Source organism: Oncorhynchus tshawytscha, linkage group LG05 (genome assembly GCF_018296145.1).
Source record: "Oncorhynchus tshawytscha isolate Ot180627B linkage group LG05, Otsh_v2.0, whole genome shotgun sequence".
Lineage (NCBI taxonomy): Eukaryota > Metazoa > Chordata > Actinopteri > Salmoniformes > Salmonidae > Oncorhynchus > Oncorhynchus tshawytscha.
This window is the reverse complement of record NC_056433.1, coordinates 27,899,749-27,927,269: the sequence shown is the minus strand read 5'-3', so window position 1 is coordinate 27,927,269 and position 27,521 is coordinate 27,899,749. Positions and strand designations below refer to the sequence as shown.

General features: G+C 42.3%; 1 protein-coding gene across 1 annotated transcript in view; it reads right to left on the bottom strand.

Annotated features, from left to right (window-relative positions):
• nudt14 (nudix (nucleoside diphosphate linked moiety X)-type motif 14) overlaps nucleotides 1–27,521 on the bottom strand; it is an 88,066-nt gene that overhangs the window by 15,453 nt on the left and 45,092 nt on the right. The window contains exons 2-4 of the mRNA XM_024420558.2: nucleotides 22,157–22,200; nucleotides 4,023–4,087; nucleotides 883–1,138 (exon numbers count right to left, since the gene is read on the bottom strand). Of these exons, the coding sequence (XP_024276326.1) occupies nucleotides 883–1,138; nucleotides 4,023–4,087; nucleotides 22,157–22,200 (365 nt within the window). The remainder of the gene's footprint in view (nucleotides 1–882; nucleotides 1,139–4,022; nucleotides 4,088–22,156; nucleotides 22,201–27,521) is intronic.

Genomic DNA, 27,521 nt, shown 5'->3' with positions numbered 1-27,521 from the left:
CAGTCTTTTCAATAGAAATCTAGATCCACATAGAAAACCTAAGTGACTTGCTTGCAGTTCCTATCGCTTTCACTGGATGTCAGTCGTTAGAAATTGGTTGATCTTTTTCCTTTGTGTAATGAAGAAGTAGGTCTGTTCAGAACGAGGGTCGAGTCTAGTGTACTGTTGTGGTTGGGGTGCGCGACCTGAAAGCACGCTCTACTTTGTTTTTATCTGCTATTGAATGCAGTTTATCCCGTCTTAAATTTGATAGATTAGGTATTTTTTTAACGTAAATAAAGTTGTATTAGGAAAGTTGTTTGAAATGTTTGGACAACGATTACAGGTAACTTAGATATTTTGTAGTCATGTTGCGCTAGTTGGAACCAGTGTTTTTCTGGATCAACGGCGCCAAATAAATGGACATTTTGGAGATATAACGACAGAATTAATCTAACAAAAGGACAATTGTGATGTTTATGGGACATATTGGAGTACCAACAGAAGAAGCTCTTCAAAGGTAAGGCATGAATTATATCGTTATTTCTAAGTTGCCTGGCGGGATAAAATATTTGTCTGTGTTTGTTTGATGGGGTGCTGTCCTCAGATAATAGCATGGTTTGCTTTCGCCGTAAAGCCTTTTTGAAATCTGACACGGTGGCTGGATTAACAAGAAGTAAACCTTAAATTTGGTGTATTGCACTTGTGATTGTATGAAAGTAAAATATTTCTAATAAATTTAATTTGGCGCTCTGCCATTTCACCAAATGTTGTCAAATCGATCCCGTTAACGGGATTTGATCCCTAAGAAGTTTTTAAGTTTAAGATTAGGGGAGTGGAAGCTGATCCTAGACCTGTAACTAGGGGAACATTCACCTCAAAGCCATAGGTACACACACACACCTGTATGAGGTGATCCTCCGCAGCTTGGCGACTGGCACATCGTAGCCACACTCCTCCAGTACCTCCTGCCTGGCGATCTCTTCCAGCGACAGGTCAGCCTTGTCCACCAGGCCAGCGCAAAGCTCGTAGGTCATCCCCACTGAGCCTGGGGGCGTCTCCCCGCCCCCAACCGCAGCCCCCTCTTTCTCCTCCGCCACCTGCTCGCTAGAGTCAGGTGCCTTGGGCTTGGTCCTCTCCCACTCGCACATGTACACAGCTGCAGGGGGAGAGAGGGAGAGTGGGTGGAGAGTGTGAGAGTGGTTGAGCTAGATAGCAATAGATGTTACAGTATAGTGACATCAACTTGGAGGCCTATATACCTTTTTCTCAGTGATGTATCGTTCCTTTCACTTCTCGACAATTGAGTGTGATAGTACGCAGTTCATATCAAAGTCTAGGTTTTAATCCTTCAAATTAGGCCACAATTGAGATATAATAATTGTCTGAAACTGTTTCTGTGAACTGCATTTCTAGTAAAATCCTACCCCTATAAAATCATGAAAAGCATAACCCCTAAATACATTTTAAAAAACTTTACTGGTGGAAGGAAAAAACGTAGAGTGTGATAAAAATAGGGTGACACATTTACTTTATTCAAACAAATCAGCTTTCGACCAAAAACGCCTGTAAGTGATTTTGTCGCCTCACAATGGCCTTCAAACAAAGGCTGACCTTTTTAGACACATTGTTCCTCAAGCAATGGGAAAAAAATGTAACTGAATACATCCCAAATGTCACCCTATTCCCTTCATAGGGCTCTGGTCAAAGTAGTGCACAATACAGGGAATAGGTTGTCATTTGGGACACACAGACATTCAATGCGAGGCCTTCCTTCCATTCTGTGGAGCGCACTGTCCCCAGCGCCTTAGCGGCGAACAAAGGACGTTCCCTGCCTCGCATAGTAACGGGGGCATTTTGCGCACTATTACACAAGGAAGCATTGTGTTTGGAGGTGAGCTGGAGTAAACAAATGCATCCAATGCTTTTTTTTCATAGAGTGCAGACACGAGGTGTGTTTGTCTGTATGAAATTAAACTGGAAGATAAAATAAAATCAAAGTCCACTGATCGCGTACACAGTTTAGCAGGTGTTATGACAGTGCAGCGAAATGCTTACGTTGCAAGCTCCTAACAATGCAGTCAAATGTCAAGCAATTCAAATGTAAAAATAAAATCAAGAATACTGCACTGTAGCAGTAATAAAATGCAATCTATACATACAGTGCGTTCGGAAAGCATCACATCGTTACATTACAGCCTTAAAAATGTATTAAATGTTTTTTTTCTCATCAATTTACACACAATACCCCATAATGACAAAGCAAAAACAGGTTTTTAGAAATTTCTGCAAATATTTATATTTTATACAACTAAAATAGCACAAGTATTCATACTCTTTACTCAGTACTTTATTGAAGCACGATTACAGCCTCAACTCTTCTTGGGTACGAAGCTACAAGCTTGGCACACCTACATTTGGGGAGTTTCTCTCATTCTTCTCAGAAGATCCTCTCAAGCTCTGTCAGGTTGGATGGAGAGTGTCGCTGCAAAGCTATTTTCAGGTCTCTCCAGAGATGTTCGAACGGATTTAAGTCTGGGCTCTGGCTGGCCACTCAAGGACATGCAGAGACTTGTCCCGAAGCCAATCCTGCGTTGTCTTGTCCCGAAGCCAATCCTGCGTTGTCTTGTCGTCTCGAAGCCAATCCTGCGTTGTCTTGTCTGTGTGCTTAGGGTTGTTGTCCTGTTGGAAGGTGAACCTTCGCCCCAGTCTGAGGTCCTTAGCAGGTTCATCAAGGATCTTTTTACTTTGCTCTGTTCATCTTTCCTTGATCCTGACTAGTCTCCCAGTCCCTGCCGCTGAAAAACATCCCCCAGCATGATGCTGTCACCACCATGCTTCACCGTAGGGATGGTATTGGCCAGATGAGGTGCCTAGTTTCCTCCAGATGTGACACTTGGCATTCAGGCCAGAGTTCAATCTTGGCAGGAGAATCTTGTTTCTCATGATCAGAGTCCTTTAGGTGCCTTTTGGCAAACTAAGTGGTTTGTCACGTGCATTTTATTGAGAAGTGGCTTCTGTCTGGCCAATCTACCGTAAAGGCCTGATTGGTGGAGTGCTGCAGAGATGGTTGTCCTACTGGAAGTTACTCCCATCTCCACAGAGGAACTCTGGAGCGCTGTCAGAGTGACCTCCATGTGTGTGTGCACTGCTCCGCTTATGATATATCAAATGGAAGACTGATGAGATCTGCATCTGCACCTCACCCCATTGTAACCTGCACCAAAGACATTACTGATGGGACCTCCATGGCTTTAGCAACCTTCCCTAGAATCAGTTAAGCGGGTGAGATATGGGCCCCATTCCCTACCCTTTGACACAAATTATTCAGGGTTTGCAGATCTAAGAGGACGGGATACATGTAAGCACCCAATCCTTCTACATAATATGGCAAATGCCCCACAGCCTACCACAAGCAGCCAAAATTAATATATAATTAAGCGCCTGTTTTCCCCCCTCATCGGTCCACACCAGGGTTGGGTTAAATTCCATTACAATTCCATTTAAACTCACAAAGAAATCGACCCCAACCCTGGTGAATACCACAGGGGTGGCGGGAGATGAAGGTAGGCGTTAGCTGATGCAATGGAACAGGACCGCGTGCCACGGGATGACTAATGGCTTTTAAAGCCTTGATGGGGCGGTGCACCAGCCGGGTGGATAGAGTCCATCAGCATTTTTCACAGTAGTAGACAAGCCTCGACAGTGCCAGACAGATCCCAGGCCACGTGGCAGGGGGCATATTGTTGCACTTGACACGCTCAAGTGGGAGTTCAGCATAATACACAGGTGTTGGGTAAGAAGCTTGGAATGTGACAATAGCAGGGTTTCCCCACAGGGATAAAGCAAGGTTGTGGTGGGTTCGAAATCAGACCCACGCCCTTCTAACACACTTTCTCTGCCTTACTTTCCTGCACTTTCCTGTCCCTCGTCACTGTCTAATAAAAAATATATGGAAAGGGATGTGAATTTACAGTCCTTACAAGAAGAAAAAAACTGTCCTTGTGGATGAAAGATGATTAGAGCAATAAAGGGGCTATTACCTGGGCGGAACTGCTTGACCAAGACGAAGCAGTGCGAGGTGGTGTTGAAGATCAGAACCGAAACACTGGAAAGAAAAGGGAGCAGAGAAAGAGAGAGAGCTTATTCAGTTTGATTCATTCATTATTTTTCAGGGGATGAATAAAAGTGAGAATCACAAAGGTTTATATTGGTTGCTGTACAGGTAGCCCCTGTATATAGCATTGTTCCTGTTATTTTATTGTTGCTCTAATAATTTGTTATTTTTCTATTTTTGTTACTTCAGTTTATTTTAGTAAATACTTTAACTTATTTTTCTTAAAACTGCATTGTTGGTTAAGGGCTTGTAAGTCAGCGTTTCACTACACCTGTTGTATTTGGCGCATGTGACAAATACAACTGATTTTATTTAATAAAGTAAATTAACTATATTACATGACATCATCATACGCAGTGGGACAACTTCCTGCTTACAGAAAACAAATAAATACATATCTACCCAGACTGCCCCGATTGGGTCTTCCCAACGTAGCCATGTGAGGGCACACAGTGGGAAGAATATTCGCTACTTGAATTACGTTGTTCTAGGCTCTAAGTAGGTAAGCATCCTGCTATGTTGATGATACTTTTGAGCGTTAACCTTTTACACTCGTACCTGTATACGTGTTGAAAATGGCACCTAAATTGGAACGTAGTGGCTGTAGAGTAACATCCTGTACATGAAGCCAGAGCTCGGTCTCTACGATTCATATTTCTGTAAGAAACATTTCAAATTTAGCCCTATCCATATAGGCCAATTTCCACAAGTGTAAAGGCTAACTGTACAAAATGGAAACTGATTTGAAACCAAAATTGCGATCCATAAAAATCTATAAATTTTGGCAGGGTAAAAATTCCTCAATTCCAAACTAGTTGGTGTGTGTGCATCTATGTGAGTGTGTGTGTGTGTGTGTGTGTGTGTGTGTGTGTGTGTGTGTCAATGCGGGATTAACACCTGGGCCAGTATCGACAAAGCTTCTCAGAGTAGGAGTGGTGATCTAGGATCTGTCCATATAATCTTATTCATTATTATCGAAAAGGCCAAACTGATCTAAGATCAGCACTCCTCCTCTGAGATGCTTTGTGGCTAAGGAACACTGCCTCTACCTAGCTCTTCAACCAAGGTGCATGAACTGAGGAGTAAACTGAAGAGGAGATTCAGCAAATCTGGGAGGACAGTGGAAGTTGGTAAGAAATCTTTATTGTTAAATGTAAGTTTAAATGTAAAATTATATCATGTTGGTTTTACTTTAAACAATAATTAATTCCTTATCACCTTCCATTGTCCTCCAAGTTGGTGAAGCCCCTCTACTAATTGATAGTTCACCCAAAATCCATATTGGTTTCATTACCCTTTAACAGGAATGGAAACTGGTGAGGGCTAAAAAAGGGAATGAATATGATCTACATGATCAGTTTGTGTAAAATAAGTGGTTAATGTGAATCTAACGCACAGCTAATGTAAAGAAAGCAATCCAATGTTATTTGTCACCAAGACTTCACTGCAACTGACACTCAAGTCTTGAGAAAAAAACAATACACTAATATTGCAGTTAGCCATGACAGCCTTTATAATATAATGCTTGTGACCACACACACACACACACATCTAAATACTGCACTTGGGAAAAAAACATTAAATTATAAATAGAATGAAACAAACAGGCATTCTATTTGTATTCTATTATAGTGGCCATTATTATAGTTATCACAATCTTGTGAAACACAAACCCTCCAAGATCCCTCCCACAGTTCCCAATAGCTGTCCCTCAACCATTCGAGACCCCTGCCGGAAAAATCTTTTTTGAATTAATTCCATTCCCCACCACCAACAACCAAGAGAATGAACTAAAGAGAAAAAAAAGGAAAAGACAGAAGAAAACAGCAAACAATGCAACAACAAAAAAATTATATATACACACACACACACACACACACACACACACACATACACACACACATATACATAGTGGGGCAAAAAAGTATTTAGTCAGCCACCAATTGTGCAAGTTCTCCCACTTAAAGATGAGGCCTGTAATTTTCATCATAGGTACACTTCAACTATGACAGACAAAAGGAGAAAAAAAAAAAATCCAGAAAATCACATTGTAGGATTTTTTATGAATTTATTTGCAAATTATGGTGGAAAATAAGTATTTGGTCAATAACAAAAGTTTCTCAATACTTTGTTTATATACCCTTTGTTATTTTCTGTAAATCTTCACAAGGTTTTCACACACTGCTGCTGGTATTTTGGCCCATTCCTCCATGCAGATCTTTTCTAGAGCAGTGATGTTTTGGGGCTGTTGCTGGGCAACAGACTTTCAACTCCCTCCAAAGATTTTCTATGGGGTTGAGATCTGGAGACTGGCTAGGCCACTCCAGGACCTTGAAATGCTTCTTACGAAGCCACTCCTTCGTTGCCCGGGCGGTGTGTTTGGGATCATTGTCATGCTGAAAGACCCAGCCACGTTTCATCTTCAATGCCCTTGCTGATGGTAGGCTTTGTTACTTTGGTCCCAGCTCTCTGCAGGTCATTCACTAGGTCCTCCCTGTGTGGTTCTGGGATTTTTGCTCACCGTTCTTGTGATCATTTTGACCCCACGTGGTGAGATCTTGCGTGGAGCCCCAGATCGAGGGAGATTATCAGTGGTCTTGTATGTCTTCCATTTCCTAATAATTGCTCCCACAGTTGATTTTTTCAAACCAAGTTGCTTACCTATTGCAGATTCAGTCTTCCCAGCCTGGTGCAGGTCTACAATTTTGTTTCTGGTGTCCATTGACAGCTCTTTGGTCTTGGCCATAGTGGAGTTTGGAGTGTGACTGTTTGAGGTTGTGGACAGGTGTCTTTTATACTGATAACAAGTTCAAACAGGTGCCATTAATACAGGTAACGAGTGGAGGACAGAGGAGCCTCTTAAAAGAAGTTACAGGTCTGTGAGAGCCAGACATCTTGCTTGTTGGTAGGTGACCAAATACTTATTTTCCACCATAATTTGCAAATAAATTCATAAAAAATCCTACAATGTCATTTTCTGGATTTTTTTCTTCTCATTTTGTCTGTAGTTTAAGTGTACCTATGATGAAAATTACAGGCCTCTCATCTTTTTAAATTGGGAGAACTTGCACAATTGGTGGCTGACTAAATACTTTTTTGCCCCACTATATATTTTGTAATTTACACTTTGTTTGCATAATTGATCTCTTTCAGGCAGCTACACCTGGCATAACCCTTTTTATCCACTGTATTGAAAAAGTGAGAGGAAAAGGGCATGGTGTTCCGTTCACCTCTAATAGTTAGGCAGACATTTTTAACAATGCTTTTTTCTGATAAAAAGTAGTTCATGGCATCCACTGTGAAGCCCAGTTACATAATATTACCTTGTGTCCCAGCTGCTTGCTGTATTTTTGAAGTAATCACGAAAAAAAAACGGGCCTAATTTTGGCATTTTTCACCCTGCCAGCTCCTATTAGTTCTATTGAGCACCAACTCGTCTTCCGAACATTCTATTCCCAGCCTATTATTCTACGGCACAATGCCTGCTTTGCTATTGTTGGCAATGAGACCTGCCCACGCTGCTGGTAAAAAATTACCCATGGAACTCTGAGGTCATCCCACTGTTTCCTATAGGGAAATATAGGTATGTCTGTATTTTGCCAAATATCTCACAATGTGTATATTTAGATTTTCAAATGGACACCATTTTAATCATGATAAGCTCCTTTTTCTAATTATGTAAGGATGGACATCAGCATAATAAAGTGATAATATATCATTCACAAGTGATAGGCTAACATTGTCACCCATCAGACTTGATTTAATCTTGTCATAACATAGTAAATAATATATGTGTGAAATTTGTTTGGATTTAGAATAGAGCATTATCATGCAACTGTAAAACAGGGGCGGTGGAAAAAATATGTAATCTACGCACTTAGAGAATAGGACACTTTCACCGTGCTTTATTTTCATGCCAGCCAGGTAAGCTATACTCCTGTTGAAAATATAAACAATGTTTAATATTAGGAAAGTTGAGAAATATAGTAGGCCTAGCCTATAGAAAGCTGATGGGATCCTCCTCTCTTTATTAGTGGCCATCACTGTTTTCTCCCGCAATTGCATAGCCTACAGAAATGTTGAGCAACATGAGCTTATGGACTCTCATGAAGTGTTTGATTAGATTTGAATACATTTGCATTGATGTCAGAGTTAGAGGGACAATAGACTGCTGAGTACCAGACAAATAACAAGTTTGGTAGGCTACTAGTGACCATCAGCAGCATCAGAGCTGGTTTACCATGACTAAACGGTCACCCCATATTTCTGGCACTAAGGGAGATTCACTGGCCTTTTTCTTTCTTTCGTTTTCGCGACTCGGACAGGAGTGTGGCGAGGTTGTTGTGTTTATCTGCAGTATGCATTCTGTAGGTAGGAGTTTCAGCACAAGTCTTATCCACTGTTCATCGGAGTTCACTTTACATTCATTCCAAGTTGTGCATGCTAGCCCTAAGGTCAATACATTATCACCGTATATTAGCTTTGCATGAAATGCCCTGCCAATGCATTGTTGTTCAGGCAAAAAAAAAATCCCTCAATTTGAGGAAGGCTATATGATCACACCGGTAATAGATCCATTGTTGTATTCCACTGACACTGACCAAAAAAAATGGACAGTCTTTCAGCTGATGGGGAAACTCGAGTCGCACCACATTATTTCTGCCTAATGTACAAATTCATGTTTTTACACCTGAGAGAATAGTGAAATATTCCTTGATACAAAAAAGACCCAAGCCATGAATGATAACACCTATAGATACACTTTCCAACTAATTAATTACTGATGCAGTGCTTGTTGTAGCGCTGAGTGGAAATAGGAAGAACACGCATTTTATGGTTAAAAGTGTTGAATACAAAGTGTTGACAGTGCGGAGTAAGAACTTAAACATGAACTCACTTAGAAAAACAGCAGCTCTTTGCTATATTGACGGTCTCTCTCTAGTCGTGGTTTAAAAAAAATTGAAATCTCACAGTATCAACTTTGCTGTAGCTTTCTTTTATGCCTGCTATGTTACTGCCGACACGGTAATCTTACAGAAAGGTTTGACGATCGACTAGGAATGCCTTGGAGATCGACATGACCACTGCTCTAGAAAGTTGAGTGAAGTTCAATCTAGTGCTTCTCTCAGTGGGCTGATATTTCTGCACGGCAGACACGGGACTACTGCAGGCGCGCAGTTTAGAGGGAACATTTCTCTTTATGTCCAAATTATCTTATGCAAATCATTAACTTCATTGAGCTAAGGAAACCAATGTAAATCTTGTAATTTGAGTAAACTATCCCTTTAATGCCTTAATAATGGGATTGTAACACAGAGGGTATGACAGTACAGTAAGCCACGTACTGTAGCTAACTTGCCTGTCATCGGCATGTCACACAAAGGAGATGGCATGCTAACCTGTTATTTTATCCGAGCCGCAAGGTCGGAGTGAGCATTAAGGCACACTGATTGACCCCAGAAATATTCAAATACCCACTTAGTATGGAGTTGCTTTGATACCAGCGTGGTGTATGATTTAATTGAGGTATGTGTTTTGAATTTTGTTTGTCTTATTGACTCTGGGCTGGTTTTGGAATGGATGTATTGCTGTGTCACTATGCAGAGTAGAGGGTCTCCAGGTTAGGGCATCGTCTCAGCTGCACTCATGGATGGCCCTGTGTCCGTGTGTGACAGACAGTAGTGCCGTGTGTGTATTATAGTTTTTGGTGGTGGGAGACTTGAGGGCTGGGGTTTGTGTTGGTAAAGCGGAAGTGTCTGTAGAGGCAGGAAGCCCTGCCCAGTCTCTCCCATGGAGTGCGTTGTGAGGTGATCCGGTGCAGGGGAACTAGTCTTCAGATGAAATTCACTACTAAGATCCATGCCATCTAATATTTGTTTTGTGTTCAGCAAACAGAGGTATTTTGAGATACTTGCATAACTTTATGAAGTGGGTTGTCTGTCCTAGTTAGTATTTACCTAGCATCCGCTACGGGAATCCCTTTGTATTGGTTAGCATTCTGCTAACTGATACTTTTTGGGATATTTGATGTTTGGAAAATAAATAGCCCCCTTTGTGTGCACTGCCGGTAATACCGTATACCCAGTATGGGACAGGCACAGTGTGAAGGTATGAAAATCTGGATACCAGCAAACCCTAACACTTTTTTTTCAATCTACACACAACACTCCATAATGACAAAGCAAAAACAGGTTTGTAGAAATTTTTGAAGGGGAGGAAAAAGAGAAAAGAAAAAAAGGTATTTAGATAAGTATTCAGACCTTTTAATAAGAAACAAGAAATTGAGCTCAGGTGCATCCTGTTTCCATTGATCATTATTGAGAGGTTTCTACAACTTGGAGTCCACCTGTGGTAAATTCAATTGATTGGACATGATGTGGAAAGGCACACACCTGTCTATACAAAAAGGTCCCACAGCTGACAGTGCATGTCAGAGAAAAAACCAAGGCATGAGGTTGAAGGAATTGTCCATACATCTCTGAGATTGTGTTGAGGCACAGATCTGTGGAAAGGTGCAAAAAAATGATCTGCAGCATTGAAAGTCCCCAAGAACACAGTGGCTTCCATCATTCTTAAATGGAATTCGTTTGGAACAACCAACTCTTTCTAGAGCTAGCCACCCATCCAAACTGAGCAAATCAGGGGAGAAGGGCCTTTGTCAGGGAGGTGAAAAAGAATGCGATGGTCACTCTGACAGAGCGCCAGAGTTCCTCTGTGGAGATGGGTGAACCTTCCAGAAAGACAAGCATCTCTGCAGCACTCCACTAATCAGACCTTTATGGTAGAGTGGAGTATGCCAAAAGGCACATAAGGGACTCAGACCATGAGAAACAATATTTTCTGGTCTAATGAAACCAAGATTGACTTGAATGGCATGTGTCACGTCTGGAGGAAACCTGGCACCATTCCTACAGTGAAGCATGGTGGTGACAGCATCATGCTGTGGGGATGACATTCAGCGGCAGAGACTGGGAGACTAGTCAGGATCGAGGGAAAGATGAACAGAGCAAAGTACAGAGAGATCCTTGATGAAAACCTGCTCCAGAGCGCTCAGGACCTCAGACTGGGGCGAAGGGTCACCTTCCAACAGGACTACGCCCCTAAGCACACAGCCAAGACTACGCAGGAGTGGCTCCTGGAAAAGTCTCTGAATGTCCTTGAGTGGCCCAGCCAGAGCCCAGACTTAAACCTGATCAAACATCTCTGGAGAGACCTGAAAATAGCTGAGCAGCGACACTCTCCATCCAACCTGACAGAGCTTGAGGGGATCTGCAGAGAAGGGAGAAAATGCCTAAATACAGGTGTGCCAAGATAGCGTGTAGCCTACTGCTTTTTACAGTTAATGTTTGTTGCATAATGCAATTAGCGGGAAAACAAGTCAAAAACGCACAGCACATGCGAGCGTTCTCATGTGACAGAGATGGAAATATTCATTAGAAATGTTGAAAGATGGGAGATCTAAAGATGCAACTAGCATGGGTTGCTAATATAACTAAGATTGTGCCTTTGGACAATGAAAGAATATTACATGAGATAAATATATGTTACTTGTTTCAATGGCATTTGGAAGACTTAAGAAAATAATTTCCTCCAGGTTTATAGAAACAAATTTTGTCTCGGCTACTTTGAAACAATGTAAGACATGCCTTATAAGAGATGGGAGAAAATAGTAGCTCTTTAATAGTGGCGTCCAAACCGTTAACACACAATTGCATTTCAAATTGTTGCTGGAGTGAAACGTGCATTTATAACAGGATCTGTAGCAGCAGCAGCTCTCGCGTTCTTACAGATTTTCCGCTCAAACTAGACTCTGTATGCTGTGTGATAAGAATCATAACGACTAATGAAAATACACACACACTAATTTAATTCCACTCAATTATGCAAATTAACCTATATACCGATAAGCTTGACCAGTCAAATGTATTTATGTTGACAATTTTATTTATCGTTTTTTCATTAATTTTTTTAAATCGTCCAAAAGCCAGCTGAAGGAAACCCTGCACATACAGTACACACATAACCATTATAAAAAGGAGCCTGGGTGGGGAAAGTTCTTTATCGCCAGACATGATGATTGATTTTGGCCTCAGGGCACTGATTAAGAAAGGCTATGTTCCATTTTAGGGCCCTCTATCCCTTCCTTCCTGCCTCCTTTCCATCATCCCTGCTCAAGAAGAGGAAGTCCCTTCCTAGGGGCTGAGCGCTTTGCCCTCGAGTAGGAGGACGGGAGACTGAGGCGATCAATTCCATTTAAATTCATTGAATTTAGAAAACCTGCAGCTTTTGAATTTACTTTCCATTTCCAATGTGGATTTCTGATTTTTGTTGATTTAAAAAAAATATTTGATCAAAATTACCCCAGGCTCTCAGTCCAGTGTTAGCAAAAGGAGGAAGGGACATAGGGGCAGTGTACGGTATGGCTAGGCCAGATCAGGGCTGAAGCGGGACAAACCAGCCTGCTACTTTTACCCCAAAGCAGGCCCGGGCTTGTCGACTGTTCAACGCCGCTTCCCCCAAAAACCTGTGCTAATGGTTAAACGGGCTCTCTGAACATTTCACGCACAGTTAGGCGTGTGGCCTTCTCCGTGGGGCTTCTGGCTAGCCATCAGGGAACAGTATAGGGCATAGTATCATACATGAGTGATGAGGACAGATCACAATCCTCTAAGAAGCGATGCTTCAGTTGGCTTAGTTGGAAGGCGCATGGTTGCTTAAAACAGTAGTTGTGGGTTTGAATCCAACATGACCCACAGATCCTACTGTATGTGTTAATTGGTCCCTTCAGATAAAATGCAAAATTCTCTCTTAAACTACCAAAAGAACAAAAACAATTAAGAAAATCTCTTTCAATTAATGAGATGGGAATGGATGCCCACTCCAAACTAAAATTTAAGAGTGTTCTCTACCTTTCTAAGTCACACCATTACAACTATTCTCCACCCCATCCCTTCAGATTGAAACAAACTCTGGGCTCTCTACTCTTACCTTCCCAGGGCCCGTGGTGAGGACTAGTGCAGCACAAAGGACTGCAATGGGGCCTGCTGTAGTGGTAGTAATGACATGAACAGATGCTACTTCTAATGGCTATACCCTTCACCGCTCCCCCATTAAAACACACCCAAACACGCATGCAAAAGCCCCCACAAATACACACTTTTTTTAAAATATGCACAATAAACACGTGCTGGTACACAAATACTCCAACAAACAAATGTGCTAACATAACACTGAGTTATGTAGGTAAATGCAGTGCATTTGGAAAGTTCAGACACCTCAACTTTTTCCACAATTTGTTATGTTAGAACCTAATTCTAAAATGGATTGATTTGTTTTCCCCCCTTAATCTACACACAATGACAAAGCAACCACTGTTTTTTAGAAAAATGTTCAATTTTATTTTTATTAAAAAAACTGAAATATCAAGGAAGTGAGTGTGTTTATACAGGACGTACCGCCCCCGACCTTCTGTCAACCAATTATGTCAATGTGGACCTATACGGAGAAATACGGTGCCCTCCGCATTGTTGCAAAATTTGGAAGGCGCACGTCAGTACAGAGCTCAATCTAGCTTCTGCAAGCCTCCGGAGGTTCCGCAATTGCGTCACACCCTCTGTACAGAGCCTCCAGACAGCATTGTTGGATTAAGCAAAAATGGTCTTTCAGCTAGCGCGAGTCAGCTGTACCTATGCCAAAACTCCCATATTTTTCATCCTATAGCTTGTTCTCCATATTCTCTTTAAATAGTGAGCCAACACATTTTCAGCACTTTTATTTCCATGACTGATCAAAACAAATTCTCTCTCATCTCGACATATAGTGAGCAATTTTTTTATTTATTTATTTTATTTTACCTTTATTTAACCAGGTAGGCAAGTTGAGAACAAGTTCTCATTTACAATTGCGACCTGGCCAAGATAAAGCAAAGCAGTTCGACAGATACAACGACACAGAGTTACACATGGAGTAAAACAAACATACAGTCAATAATACAGTATAAACAAGTCTATATACAATGTGAGCAAATGAGGTGAGAAGGGAGGTAAAGGCAAAAAAGGCCATGGTGGCAAAGTAAATACAATATAGCAAGTAAAACACTGGAATGGTAGTTTTGCAATGGAAGAATGTGCAAAGTAGAAATAAAAATAATGGGGTGCAAAGGAGCAAAATAAATAAATAAATAAAAATTAAATACAGTTGGGAAAGAGGTAGTTGTTTGGGCTAAATTATAGGTGGGCTATGTACAGGTGCAGTAATCTGTGAGCTGCTCTGACAGTTGGTGCTTAAAGCTAGTGAGGAAGATAAGTGTTTCCAGTTTCAGAGATTTTTGTAGTTCGTTCCAGTCATTGGCAGCAGAGAACTGGAAGGAGAGGCGGCCAAAGAAAGAATTGGTTTTGGGGGTGACTAGAGAGATATACCTGCTGGAGCGTGTGCTACAGGTGGGAGATGCTATGGTGACCAGCGAGCTGAGATAAGGGGGGACTTTACCTAGCAGGGTCTTGTAGATGACATGGAGCCAGTGGGTTTGGCGACGAGTATGAAGCGAGGGCCAGCCAACGAGAGCGTACAGGTCGCAATGGTGGGTAGTATATGGGGCTTTGGTGATAAAACGGATTGCACTGTGATAGACTGCATCCAATTTGTTGAGTAGGGTATTGGAGGCTATTTTGTAAATGACATCGCCAAAGTCGAGGACTGGTAGGATGGTCAGTTTTACAAGGGTATGTTTGGCAGCATGAGTGAAGGATGCTTTGTTGCGAAATAGGAAGCCAATTCTAGATTTAACTTTGGATTGGAGATGTTTGATATGGGTCTGGAAGGAGAGTTTACAGTCTAACCAGACACCTAAGTATTTGTAGTTGTCCACGTATTCTAAGTCAGAGCCGTCCAGAGTAGTGATGTTGGACAGGCTGGTAGGTGCAGGTAGTGATCGGTTGAAGAGCATGCATTTAGTTTTACTTGTATTTAAGAGCAATTGGAGGCCACGGAAGGAGAGTTGTATGGCATTGAAACTTGCCTGGAGGGTTGTTAACACAGTGTCCAAAGAAGGGCCGGAAGTATACAGAATGGTGTCGTCTGCGTAGAGGTGGATCAGGGATTCACCAGCAGCAAGAGCGACCTCATTGATGTATACAGAGAAGAGAGTCGGTCCAAGAATTGAACCCTGTGGCACCCCCATAGAGACTGCCAGAGGTCCGGACAGCAGACCCTCCGATTTGACACACTGAACTCTATCAGAGAAGTAGTTGGTGAACCAGGCGAGGGAATTATTTGAGAAACCAAGGCTGTCGAGTCTGCCGATGAGGATGTGGTGATTGACAGAGTCGAAAGCCTTGGCCAGATCAATGAATACGGCTGCACAGTAATGTTTCTTATCGATGGCGGTTAAGATATCGTTTAGGACCTTGAGCGTGGCTGAGGTGCACCCATGACCAGCTCTGAAACCAGATTGCATAGCAGAGAAGGTATGGTGAGATTCGAAATGGTCGGTAATCTGTTTGTTGACTTGGCTTTCGAAGACCTTAGAAAGGCACGGTAGGATAGATATAGGTCTGTAGCAGTTTGGGTCAAGAGTGTCCCCCCTTTGAAGAGGGGGATGACCGCAGCTGCTTTCCAATCTTTGGGAATCTCAGACGACACGAAAGAGAGGTTGAACAGGCTAGTAATAGGGGTGGCAACAATTTCGGCAGATAATTTTAGAAAGAAAGGGTCCAGATTGTCTAGCCCGGCTGATTTGTAGGGGTCCAGATTTTGCAGCTCTTTCAGAACATCAGCTGAATGGATTTGGGAGAAGGAGAAATGGGGAAGGCTTGGGCGAGTTGCTGTTGGGGGTGCAGTGCTGTTGTCCGGGGTAGGAGTAGCCAGGTGGAAAGCATGGCCAGCCGTAGAAAAATGCTTATTGAAATTCTCAATTATGGTGGATTTATCATTGGTGACAGTGTTTCCTATCTTCAGTGCAGTGGGCAGCTGGGAGGAGGTGTTCTTATTCTCCATGGACTTTACAGTGTCCCAGAACTTTTTGAGTTAGTGTTGCAGGAAGCAAATTTCTGCTTGAAAAAGCTAGCCTTGGCTTTTCTAACTGCCTGTGTATAATGGTTTCTAGCTTCCCTGAACAGCTGCATATCACGGGGGCTGTTCGATGCTAATGCAGAACGCCATAGGATGTTTTTGTGTTGGTTAAGGGCAGTCAGGTCTGGGGAGAACCAAGGGCTATATCTGTTCCTGGTTCTAAATTTCTTGAATGGGGCATGTTTATTTAAGATGGTTAGGAAGGCATTTTTAAAAATATCCAGGCATCCTCTACTGACGGGATGAGATCAATATCCTTCCAGGATACCCCGGCCAGGTCGATTAGAAAGGCCTGCTCGCAGAAGTGTTTCAGGGAGCGTTTTACAGTGATGAGTGGAGGTCGTTTGACCTCTGACCCATTACGGATGCAGGCAATGAGGCAGTGATCGCTGAGATCTTGGTTGAAGACAGCAGAGGTGTATTTAGAGGGGAAGTTGGTTAGGATGATATCTATGAGGGTGCCCGTGTTTAAGGCTTTGGGGAGGTACCTGGTAGGTTCATTGATAATTTGTGTGAGATTGAGGGCATCAAGTTTAGATTGTAGGATGGCTGGGGTGTTAAGCATGTTCCAGTTTAGGTCACCTAGCAGCACGAACTCTGAAGATAGATGGGGGGCAATCAGTTCACATATGGTGTCCAGAGAACAGCTGGGGGCAGAGGGTGGTCTATAGCAGGTGGCAACGGTGAGAGACTTGTTTTTAGAGAGGTGGATTTTTAAAAGTAGAAGTTCAAATTGTTTGGGTACAGACCTGGATAGTAGGACAGAACTCTGCAGGCTATCTTTGCAGTAGATTGCAACACCGCCCCTTTGGCAGTTCTATCTTGTCTGAAAATGTTGTAGTTTGGAATTAAAATTTCTGAATTTTTGGTGGTCTTCCTAAGCCAGGATTCAGACACAGCTAGAACATCCGGGTTGGCTGAGTATGCTAAAGCAGTGAATAGAACAAACTTAGGGAGGAGGCTTCTAATGTTAACATGCATGAAACCAAGGCTATTACGGTCACAGAAGTCATCAAAAGAGAGCGCCTGGGGAATAGGAGTGGAGCTAGGCACTGCAGGGCCTGGATTCACCTCTACATCGCCAGAGGAACATAGGAGGAGTAGAATAAGGGTACGGCTAAAAGCTATGAGAATTGGTCGTCTAGAACGTCTGGAACATAGAGTAAAAGGAGGTTTCTGGGGGCGATAAAATAGCATCAAGGTATAATGTACAGACAAATGTATGGTAGGATGCGAATACAGTGGAGGTAAACCTAGGTATTGAGTGATGAAGAGAGAGATATTGTCTCTAGAAACATCATTGAAACCAGGAGATGTCATTGCATGTGTGGGTGGTGGAACTAATAGGTTGGATAAGGTATAGTGAGCAGGACTAGAGGCTCTACAGTGAAATAAGCCAATAAACACTAACCAGAACAGCAATGGACAAGACATATTGACATTAAGGAGAGGCATGCTTAGTCGAGTGATCAAAAGGGTCCGGTGAGTGGAGAGGTTGGTTGGTGATTTAGACAGCTAGCCAGGCCATCGGTAGCAAGCTAGCATAGGATGGAGGTCTGTTGTTAGCCACCTCTTGCGTTCTGTCAGTAGATTAGTGGGGTTCCGTGTGGTAGAGGGGATTAATCCAAATCACACAACAACAAAAATAAAAACAATAGATATAGTTATAGATGCCCAAGAAGAAAACATAATAATAATAAAAATAAATAAATTGTCCGATTGTCTATTCAGATAGCAGCCGGTAAGATAGCTAACGGTTAGCAGGCCGCAGATGGGCGTTCAGGTAACGTCGCGACGGAGGAGCCAGCCGGATCTCCTTCGGGTAGATAACGTCGGCAGTCCAGTTATGAAGGCCCGGTGGGGCTCCGCGTAGGCAGTAGAACGGGTCCGGATAGGTGACTGCAGCCCAGGAGTGATTGATGGAACTCAGGAGTGATTGACGGAGCTGGCTAGCTCCAGAATAATTGATGTTTGCTCCGGAATCGACGAAGGCCGATAGTCACACGGATAGCAGCTAGCTAGCTGTGAGATCCGGGTATGAATGTCCAGAGAGCAGTCGAAATCCAGGGACATGGAGAGAAATTGGTCCGGTATGTTCCGTTCCGTTCCGAGCCGCGCTGCGCCGTACAGAACTGGCGATAGATTTTCGAGCTAAAGGATAGCTGATGACCACAAACCGTGGTTAGCTGAATACTAACGATTTGCCAGTAAAGGAGCTAACTAGCTTCTGGATTAGCTTCTGGCTAGTTTCAGGCTAGCTTCTTGGAGGATTACAGATTTGAGGTAAATAATACTTTTTTATAAATATAAATTGGTGAGGCGGGTTGCAGGAGAGTGTTTTGAAGATGAGTTGATGGAAAATAAAAATGAAATGTATGTGAAAAAAAGTTGTAAATATATATATATACAGGACACGACAAGACGAGGACAAAAGACGTCTGAACTGCTATGCCACCTTGGAGAAGATTATATATATTATAGCAATATGTTTGGAACATCAAAACCGCTATCAAATAAAAAATTAAATACAAATAAAAATAGGGAGATTCGTGAGAATCGCAATACATATCATTTCCGCACCTACAGTTGAAGTCGGAAGTTTACATAAACTAGTTTTAATGAGTCCAACCTAAGTGTTTCAACCACTCCACAAATTTCTTATTAACAAACTGTTAGGACATCTACTTTGTCCATGGACACCAGTAATTTTTCCAACAATTGTTTACAGACAGTGTATGTCAACTTCTGACCCACTGGAATTGTGATAGTCAAATAATCTAAGTTGACTGTGCCTTTAAACAGCTTGGAAAATTCCAGAAAATGATGTCATGGCTTTAGAAGCTTCTGGTAGGCTAATTGACATAATTTGAGTCAATTGGAGGTATACCTGTGGATGTGTTTCAAGGCCTACCTTAACTCAGTGCCTCTACTTGACATCATGGAAAAATCAAAAGAAATCAGCCAATACCTCAGAGAAAATAATTGTAGACCTCCACAAGCCTGGTTCATCCTTGGGCGCAATTTCCAAATGCCCGAAGGTACCACGTTCATCTGTACAAACAATAGTATGCAAGTATAAACACCATAGAACCAGGCAGCCGAAATACCGCTCAGGAAAGAAACGTGTTCTATCTCCTAGAGATGAACGTACTTTGGTGTGAAAAGTGCAAATCAATCCCAGAATAGCAGCAAAGGACCTTGTGAAGATCCTGGAGGAAACGGGTACAAAATTATCTATATCCACAGTAAAAACAAGTCCTATATCGACATAACCTGAAAGGCCGCTCAGCAAGGAAGAAGCCACTGCTCTAAAACCGTCATAAAAAAATGGCAGACTACAGTTTACAACTGCACATGGGGACAAAGATCGTACTTTTTGGAGAAATGTCCTCTGGTCTGATGAAACAAAAATAGAACTGTTTGGCCAGAATGACCATCGTGATGTTTGGAGGAAAAAGGGGGAGGCTTGCAACCCGAAGTACACCATTCCAACCGCACGGTGGTGGCAGCATCATGTTGTGGGGGTTCTTTGCTGCAAGAGGGACTGGTGCACTTCACAAAATAGACGGCATCATGAGGGAGAAAAATTATGTGGCTATATTGAAGCAACATCACGACATCAGTCATGAAGTTAAAGCTTGGTCGCAAATGGGTCTTCCAAATGGACAATGACACCAAGCATACTTCCAAAGTTGTGACAAAATGGCTTAAGGACAACAAAGTCAAGGTATTGGAGTGGCCATCACAAAGCTCTGACCTCAATTCCATAGAAAATTTGTGGGCAGAACTGAAAAAGCGTGTGCAAGCAAGGAGGCCTACAAACCTAACTCAGTTGCACCAGCTCTGTCAGGAGGAATGGGCCAAAATTCACCCAACTTATTGTGGGAAGCTTGTGGAAGTCTACCCGAAACATTTGGCCCAAGTTAAACAATTTAAAGGCAATGCTACCAAATTCACTCAATTAGTATGTAAACTTCTGACCCACTGGGAATGTGATGAAAGAAATAAAAGCAGAAAAATCTAATATTATTCTGACATTTCACATTCTTAAAATAAAGTAGGGATCCTAACTGACCTAAGACAGGGAATTTTTACTAGGATTAAATGTCAGGAATTGTGAAAAACTGAGTTTAAATGTATTTGGCTAGGGTCTATGTGAAATGTAAACTTCCGACTTCCAACTATAAGTATTGTGATATCATATCCTGATACCCCTGGCAATTCCAAGCCCTAAAGAACTATCAAATACCCTTTTCACAATATTGTGCCGAACCAAACTGCACTGGCTCAGCTCTTTTCATTTTTACATTGTCCTTTCTAGCATGGTTCCAGCAACTATGGTAGATAAGTAGGCCTAACCAGGCCAGCACAACAGTACAATTCAGCTTGGCTCAGCTCAGTGTGAAAATAATTAAAGATACTGATTGCTCAATACAAAGCACACCCATATAGATTATCCCATGCAGATAGACATACTCCAAATCTAAACATATCTATCCAGTGTAGGCTATTTGGGGTTTATGAAAGTATGAGACCCACCACCATCAGCCTCCTATTTTAAGATCCTACCATTTTCCGCTCTCTTTACTCCCTTTCTTTCTATTCCATCCCTTCTCCTCATAAATTTGGTCCGTTTCCCTGACCTTTTTTTCAGAGAGGAAATCTGAAACAACCTCCACATCTCCATTGGAACCCACCCAAGTCTTGCCTCTACTTTCAACAAGAATTTCCATACCATTTTTTGAACACTGATTAAAGGTGCAGGCCAATATTTCTCTAATGAGAAACATCCGTTTACCCTTTACAAAAAGGACCATTATGCAAACCAACTCCTAGAGGTTAACCCCATGGTCCTGTCATCGTCAACTCTGGAAATGTCTGCGGAGGCACTTGGACTGAAGGCCAGATTCGGATGTGCCGGGGGGCTTTTTCAGTGGCATTTTTCAGTTTACTGCTCTTTTCTCCATCACACCATCATTTCCCAGTAAAATGAATGATCTCTCAGGGGTTGGTGGGGGGAGATGCAGGAATGAGGGCTTAAACGGCCGATGAAGTACCCCAAGGGCACAATACTACTGCTCTCTGAATAGCAGGTGGGAGCCTGGCGATGTGCTTTGACACCAAGGTGCGATATTACCCTTCCACTCGTCGTTCGTCAGGATTTTATAGTCATGGTTCAACAGTGTAATAAGTCCACAAATAAGACCACCTTGTTTCACCCAGAATGTTACTGTATTTTGGCAATTTATAGGGTGGCCATTTTATGAGAAGTGATTGCTTCCTGAAAGGTCAATGACAGACAAGGAGGGAGTCATGATTTGTCCGACACCGGGACCCTCAAAGGTGATACTTATTTGGTGAATTAAAGCTTCTTCGGTGGGAGAGTAGTTTCTACCTTCCTCTGTACTGGTAATGTGGATCACACAGACTTTTTACCCTGCAGTGGGCGGTATTACCATGTGCTTACCATCATCCACTTAAGTCCACATCCAAGACTTAAACGAAGCAAAGAGCCCCTTTCAGATATGCATAAGTGAATGACAGCATGCGACCAAAGCTGTGGTGATAGGACTGGAGTGACTTCACTCTGATATATAAAAAGTGGTTACAATCGTGTCAACACACCGCAGTTTTTAAATCTCCACAATAAATACCCAGAGCTTATATCGACTGAAGGGAGAAATTGTCAGGATGTTGGCTCTTTCCCAAGCTCATTGAAATGGCATTAATATTGTATTTTTGAGGTTACTAGGTAACATGTCAAAGTGAATGGTATGGGAAGGCATTGGGAAAAGCGACAAAGGGGAGCCATGTGGGAATTTAAAAGTTTTCACTTCTTGACCACTGACCATTAGGGACTCCTCCTTTCAGCTGACAGCGAGGGCGATGAGGTGGTGAAACAATTGAAGAGTGTGAATGTCTGTGTCAAGCTTTGGCACAGAATTTTCTCTTACCAACAATGAAACAGGTCAATGGCAGATAGAAGCTCACCTGTCATGTGTTCGCATGAAGTCCCACGATTTCTTTGTCCCATTCTGTGAACGAAACAAAAACAGAAAACAACAAATGACATTCACATTCTGAAACCATTGTGCTAGGACTAGCTGTCCTACACATCGGTGGGCTCGGATGGATATCAAATCATCCGTGACCGCATATAAAAGGCTCTTTTGTAAATCCAGGTGTAGACTAGGGAAAGGAGCTAAACGAATAAAAACAAATGGCTTCACACAAGACATCGGCCTCCTCTTCAGTGGGTCAAACATAGCTACCACATCAATAAACACACTAGCCTACTCCCACAGAAAACATCTTGACGGACAAACAGAAACCAGCATAGCACCTGCACCAAAAAAGTGCTTATTTACAAAGTCCTTTGGGCTATTGATGAGTCGACTTTGGCGATTGGCTAAGCCAAGACTAATCAGAATTAATTTCCTCTCTTGCTATCAGTTTCTGGCTTGGACAGAGTGTTAAAGCTTGTTAATCACCGAAGACAAATGTCAATCTAGCTACAGTACATACAGGAAGCCGAGACACCAACACATACTGCTAACTGCATCATGGTCATATTAACTTATCATTCTTCCTCCCTCTTGTTTTTTATCAAAAACGGGACTTAGATCATCGGCGTGACAGGGGGCGTGGCAATGGGCACAGTTGGCGCAGCTGAATTAGAGCCCCCCCATCTTGGCGGTGTAGAGAATGTTTTACATTTTTAAGCCTATTTCCTGCATTTTTACACATTTCTCCATGGAGCGGAGATAGAAAATGTGCTTTAAAACTGCAAAAATGTGTGATTCTACACTGAAGAAACATAGAAACACAACATAAAACAATTTCAAAAAATGTTGAGTCATAAGGAAATCAGTCAATTGAAATAAATTCATTAGGCCCTAATCCATGGATTTCACATGACTGGGCAGGGGTGTGGGCCTGCGATGGGAGGGGGAGGCCAACCACCCACTTGGCACTTGGGAGCCAGGTCCACCAACTGTAGAGCCAGGCCCAGCCAATCAGAATGGGTCTTTCCCCACAAAAAGCCCCTCCGCAAGTGAAAAAGGAAGATGTGGAGGTCCTGGGCTGGCATGGTTACACGCAGTCTGCAGTTGTGAAGCCGTTTGGACATACTGCCAAATGCTATAAAACAACGTTGCACGCGGCTTATGGTAGAGAAATTAACATTCAATTCTCTGAACACAGCTCTGGTGGACATTCCTGCAGTTAGCATGCCAATTGCACACTCCCTCAAGACATTGGTGACATTGTTGCCTGACAAAATGGCACATTTTAGGGTGGCCTTTTACGGTCCCTAGTAGAAGGTGCACCCCGTGTAATGATCATGTTCAATCAGCTTCTTGATAAGCGACACATTTTAGCTGGATGGATTATCTTGACAAAAGGATCAAATGCTCACCAACAGGGATGATAACAAATTTCTGCACATTTGAGAGAAACACTTTGTGCGTATGGAACATTTCTGGGATATTGTATTTCAGCTTATGAAACATGGGACCAGCACTTTACATGTTGCGTCTATATTTTTGTTCAGTGTGCATATTCTGCCATTGAGCTGAGAGAAAATGTTTTAAAGCAAATTTCCTGCAATTCTATGCATTTTGCCATGGCTAATGCTTTGTTATTTTGCTGAAACATAATAAATACTGCTAAATTAAATTGTTTTTGGAATTTTAAATTCTCCCCATCTAGCTTTTATTTTGTTGATTGATAGTTCGCAAAGATTATATTATAAAACAAAATAGGTCCATTATCTAGTCTACATACTTTATATCTGGTTTTAGTCATTTAAAGTTTACACTGAAAGTGTTGTTTTTTTCCATCCCGAAAATGTATATATTTTTTACACTGCTTGGACTTAAGAACACTTCGGTGGCTAGCCTAAGGATTTCAATCCCTGCCTCTCTCCGTTACAGTTATGTAAACCTCTACGACACACATACACACACTCCCTTCGGTAAATCTCTGGCATGTTTGATTACTTTGACGCCTGGGGATAGGAATTAAGCAGAGCAGAGCAGCACAAGAGGGGGCATGTAGGAGAACACTACTATAATACTAGGCGGAAGGCATGAGGCTTGTATGTACATAAATGCTATTGTATAGCAACACACACCTAAAAACATGCTGCAAAACATTGTCACCTAGCACCGGCTCACAATGAACTGTAGCCTACTATGTGAACTGGCCAACAAGAGGCTTACTAGTGGGTGAGTATGGCAATTAAAACCCCAGCAGAGGGAAGGCTGTGGGCCATCACACCTGCAGACTGACAAAGTGTCTGTGTGCATGTAATTTTTTGTTTCAATAGAAAAATGTATGCCATACTGGCTCAGTGGCTTGCGTCATGTCAAATATCTAAAATACTAATAGCAAGACATTGAAACATTGTGATGCTAGTTAAACTCCTCTGTGTAAGAATGGTAGACTGGATAAATAGGGGTTGGGTTGCACGATAAGCATTTTGCCCATATTTGGGCTTAGCAGATGCCCATCCTGCAACACCCATCTCAGACTGGACAGGCCCCAACAGAGAGTAGAAGGGTTGGAGGGAGGAGGAAACCCTTGTTAGCTCAGATGACAGGAGTTTACTAGAACAACTGAAGTAAATGCCAAAGATGCCTCGTGGGTGTATGCTGGCACTGGATTCAGAACCACACAGGTTTTTTAAGGCCTTTCCAGTGCCAGCACAAGGCTAAATTAAAGGCCACATTCCTTCCCTATGTTGACTCAGATGACAGGCCATCATCGACTTACCCAGCATCCAAGGGCTCCATGCTAATAGTCCTGCTGTTATGGCAACCTACTGGACACACTGCTTTTCCTAAGCAAGATTGTTGTTTTATCTATACGATTATGTTAGCTATTGATTATCCATCTACCCACACTCTTCTGCTGTACAGGAAACAAGCCTATGGCTGGCTAGTCAACTCTTCTGCTCCCGAGTGGCGCAGCAGTCTAAGGCGCTGCATTTCAGTGCTAGAGGCGTCACTACAGACCCTGGTTAGAGTCCAGGCTGTATCACAACCGGCTGTGATTGGGAGGCCGTCATTGTAAATAAGAATGTGTTCTTAACTGACTGGCCTATTTAAATAAAGTTAAATTAAAAATAAATTTAAAAATGTAAAAACACTTGTGATGTTCATTTCATCACAGGTTATAAAAAAATATATCCACAATTTTGATTTTGACAGGACAGGGCCTTTAATGCAAGTCGGGTAACTGACCATGCAATCTGATCTGGTTGGATGGTCGATCCAGGCTGGTTTGGTCATTAGGTGATGATTACAGAAGTTAATTCTCGAGACAGAGACAGTTGACAGGCCAACGGCTCACTGAGCCAAGCGAAGCTTTGCAATTTCAGAAACTTATCTCCATGTTATGGTTAAACAACTTCGGCAAGACCTAACAAGTCCTTGGTCGTCAACATAAGAGGCTTGATCTGTTAATAAGAAGCTTGCATAATGGCCAATGTGCATCATTAACTGCTGGCTCTAGCGTAAAATGAGAGTGTGGAAAGTGAGTTTGCATACTGCTCCAGCAAACGAAGCGCAGCAAGAGAGGCCATCCGGGTCATGTTTGCTTTAGGGCCCCTTCCGTCATCCCTGATAATGAGTATTTTGGCTCCAAAATGTGGCGGGAATTGCAGTTCGTGCCAGCGAGAAGCACGTCCAAGGGTTATTACCCCAGAGAGCCAACAAATGGCTTAAGACAAACAAACAAAAATAATCTGGCCATCACAACCTTGCAGCGCATTCACAAACCAGGAGCGTGTTAAGGTGAACTAGTTCCTAGCGAGGCGTGCTCAATGAGTGGTCAGCCCTCACCTTTCTGAAAATAAAGTCCTAATCAATTTCATGAGGGAAATTAGAAAGCACATTATAGGCCGGTCTTAGATTATACAGTACCAGTCAAAAGTTTGAACACACCTACTCATTCAAGGGTTTCTTAATTGTTTACTATGTTCTACCTTGTAGAATAATAGTGAAGACATCAAAACTATGAAAACACATATGGAATCATATAGTAATCAAAAAAAGTGTTAAACAAATCTAAATATAATATAGATTCTTTAAAGTAACCACCCTATGCCTTGATGACAGCTTTGCACACTCTTGGCAGTCTCTCAACCAGCTTCATGAGGAAGGAGTTCCCACATATGCTGAGCACTTGTTGGCTGCTTTTCCTTCACTCTGCAATCCAACTCATCCCAAACCAACTTAATTGGGTTGAGGTTGGGTGATTGTGGAGGCCCAGTCATCTGATGCACTCCATCACTCTCCTTGGTCAAATAGCCCTTACACAGCCTGGAGGTGTGTTTTGAGTCATTGTCTTGTTGAAAAACAAAATGATAGTGGGACTAAGCACAAACCAGATGGGATGGAGTATCGCTGCAGAATGCTAGTTCGCTGCACATGCTAGTTAAGTGTGCCTTGAATTCTAAATAAATCAGACCGTGTCACAAGCAAAGCACCCCCACATCATCACACCTCCTCCTCTATGCTTCACTGAGGGGAACTCCACATGCGGAGATCATCCGTTCACCTACTCTGTGTGGTGTCCTTTAGTACTGGTTTCTTGACAGCAATTCGACCATGAAGGCCTTATTCACACAGTCTCCTCTGAACAGCTGATGTTGAGATGTGTCTGTTACTTGAACTCTGAAGCATTTATTTGGGCTGCAATTTCTGAGGCTGGTAACTCTAATGAACTTATTCTCTACAGCAGAGGCAACTCTGTGTCTTCTTTTCCTGTGGTGGTCCTCATGAGAGCCAGTTTCATCATAGCGCTTGAGGGTTTTTGCGACTGCACTTGAAGTAAACTTTCTCAGTTCTTGGAATCTTCCGGACTGACTTACCTTGGTCTCACAATGATGGACTGTCGTTTCTCTTCACTTATTTGAGCTGTTCTTGCCATAATATGGACTTAGCCCCGTTTGGTAAAAGACTATGTTCTGTATCCTACCCCTACCTTGTCACAACACAACTGATTGGCTCAAACATATTAAGAAGGAAAGAAATTCCACAAAATTAACTTTCAACAAGGCACACCTGTTAATTGAAATGTATTCCAGGTGACTACCTCATTATGCGGGTTGAGAGAATGCCAAGAGTGTGCAAAGCTGTCAAGGCAAAGAGTAGCTACTTTGAAAAAACTCAAATATAAAATGTATTTTGATTTGTTTAACACTTTTTTGGTTACTACATGATTCCATGTGTGTTATTTCATAGTTGTAATGGCTTCACTATTATTACCGGTACATGATTAACAGCTCAGTGGGGGGTGGACTATGATTTTCCCTCAGATGGCCCATATTCACAATTTTTTTTAAATACAT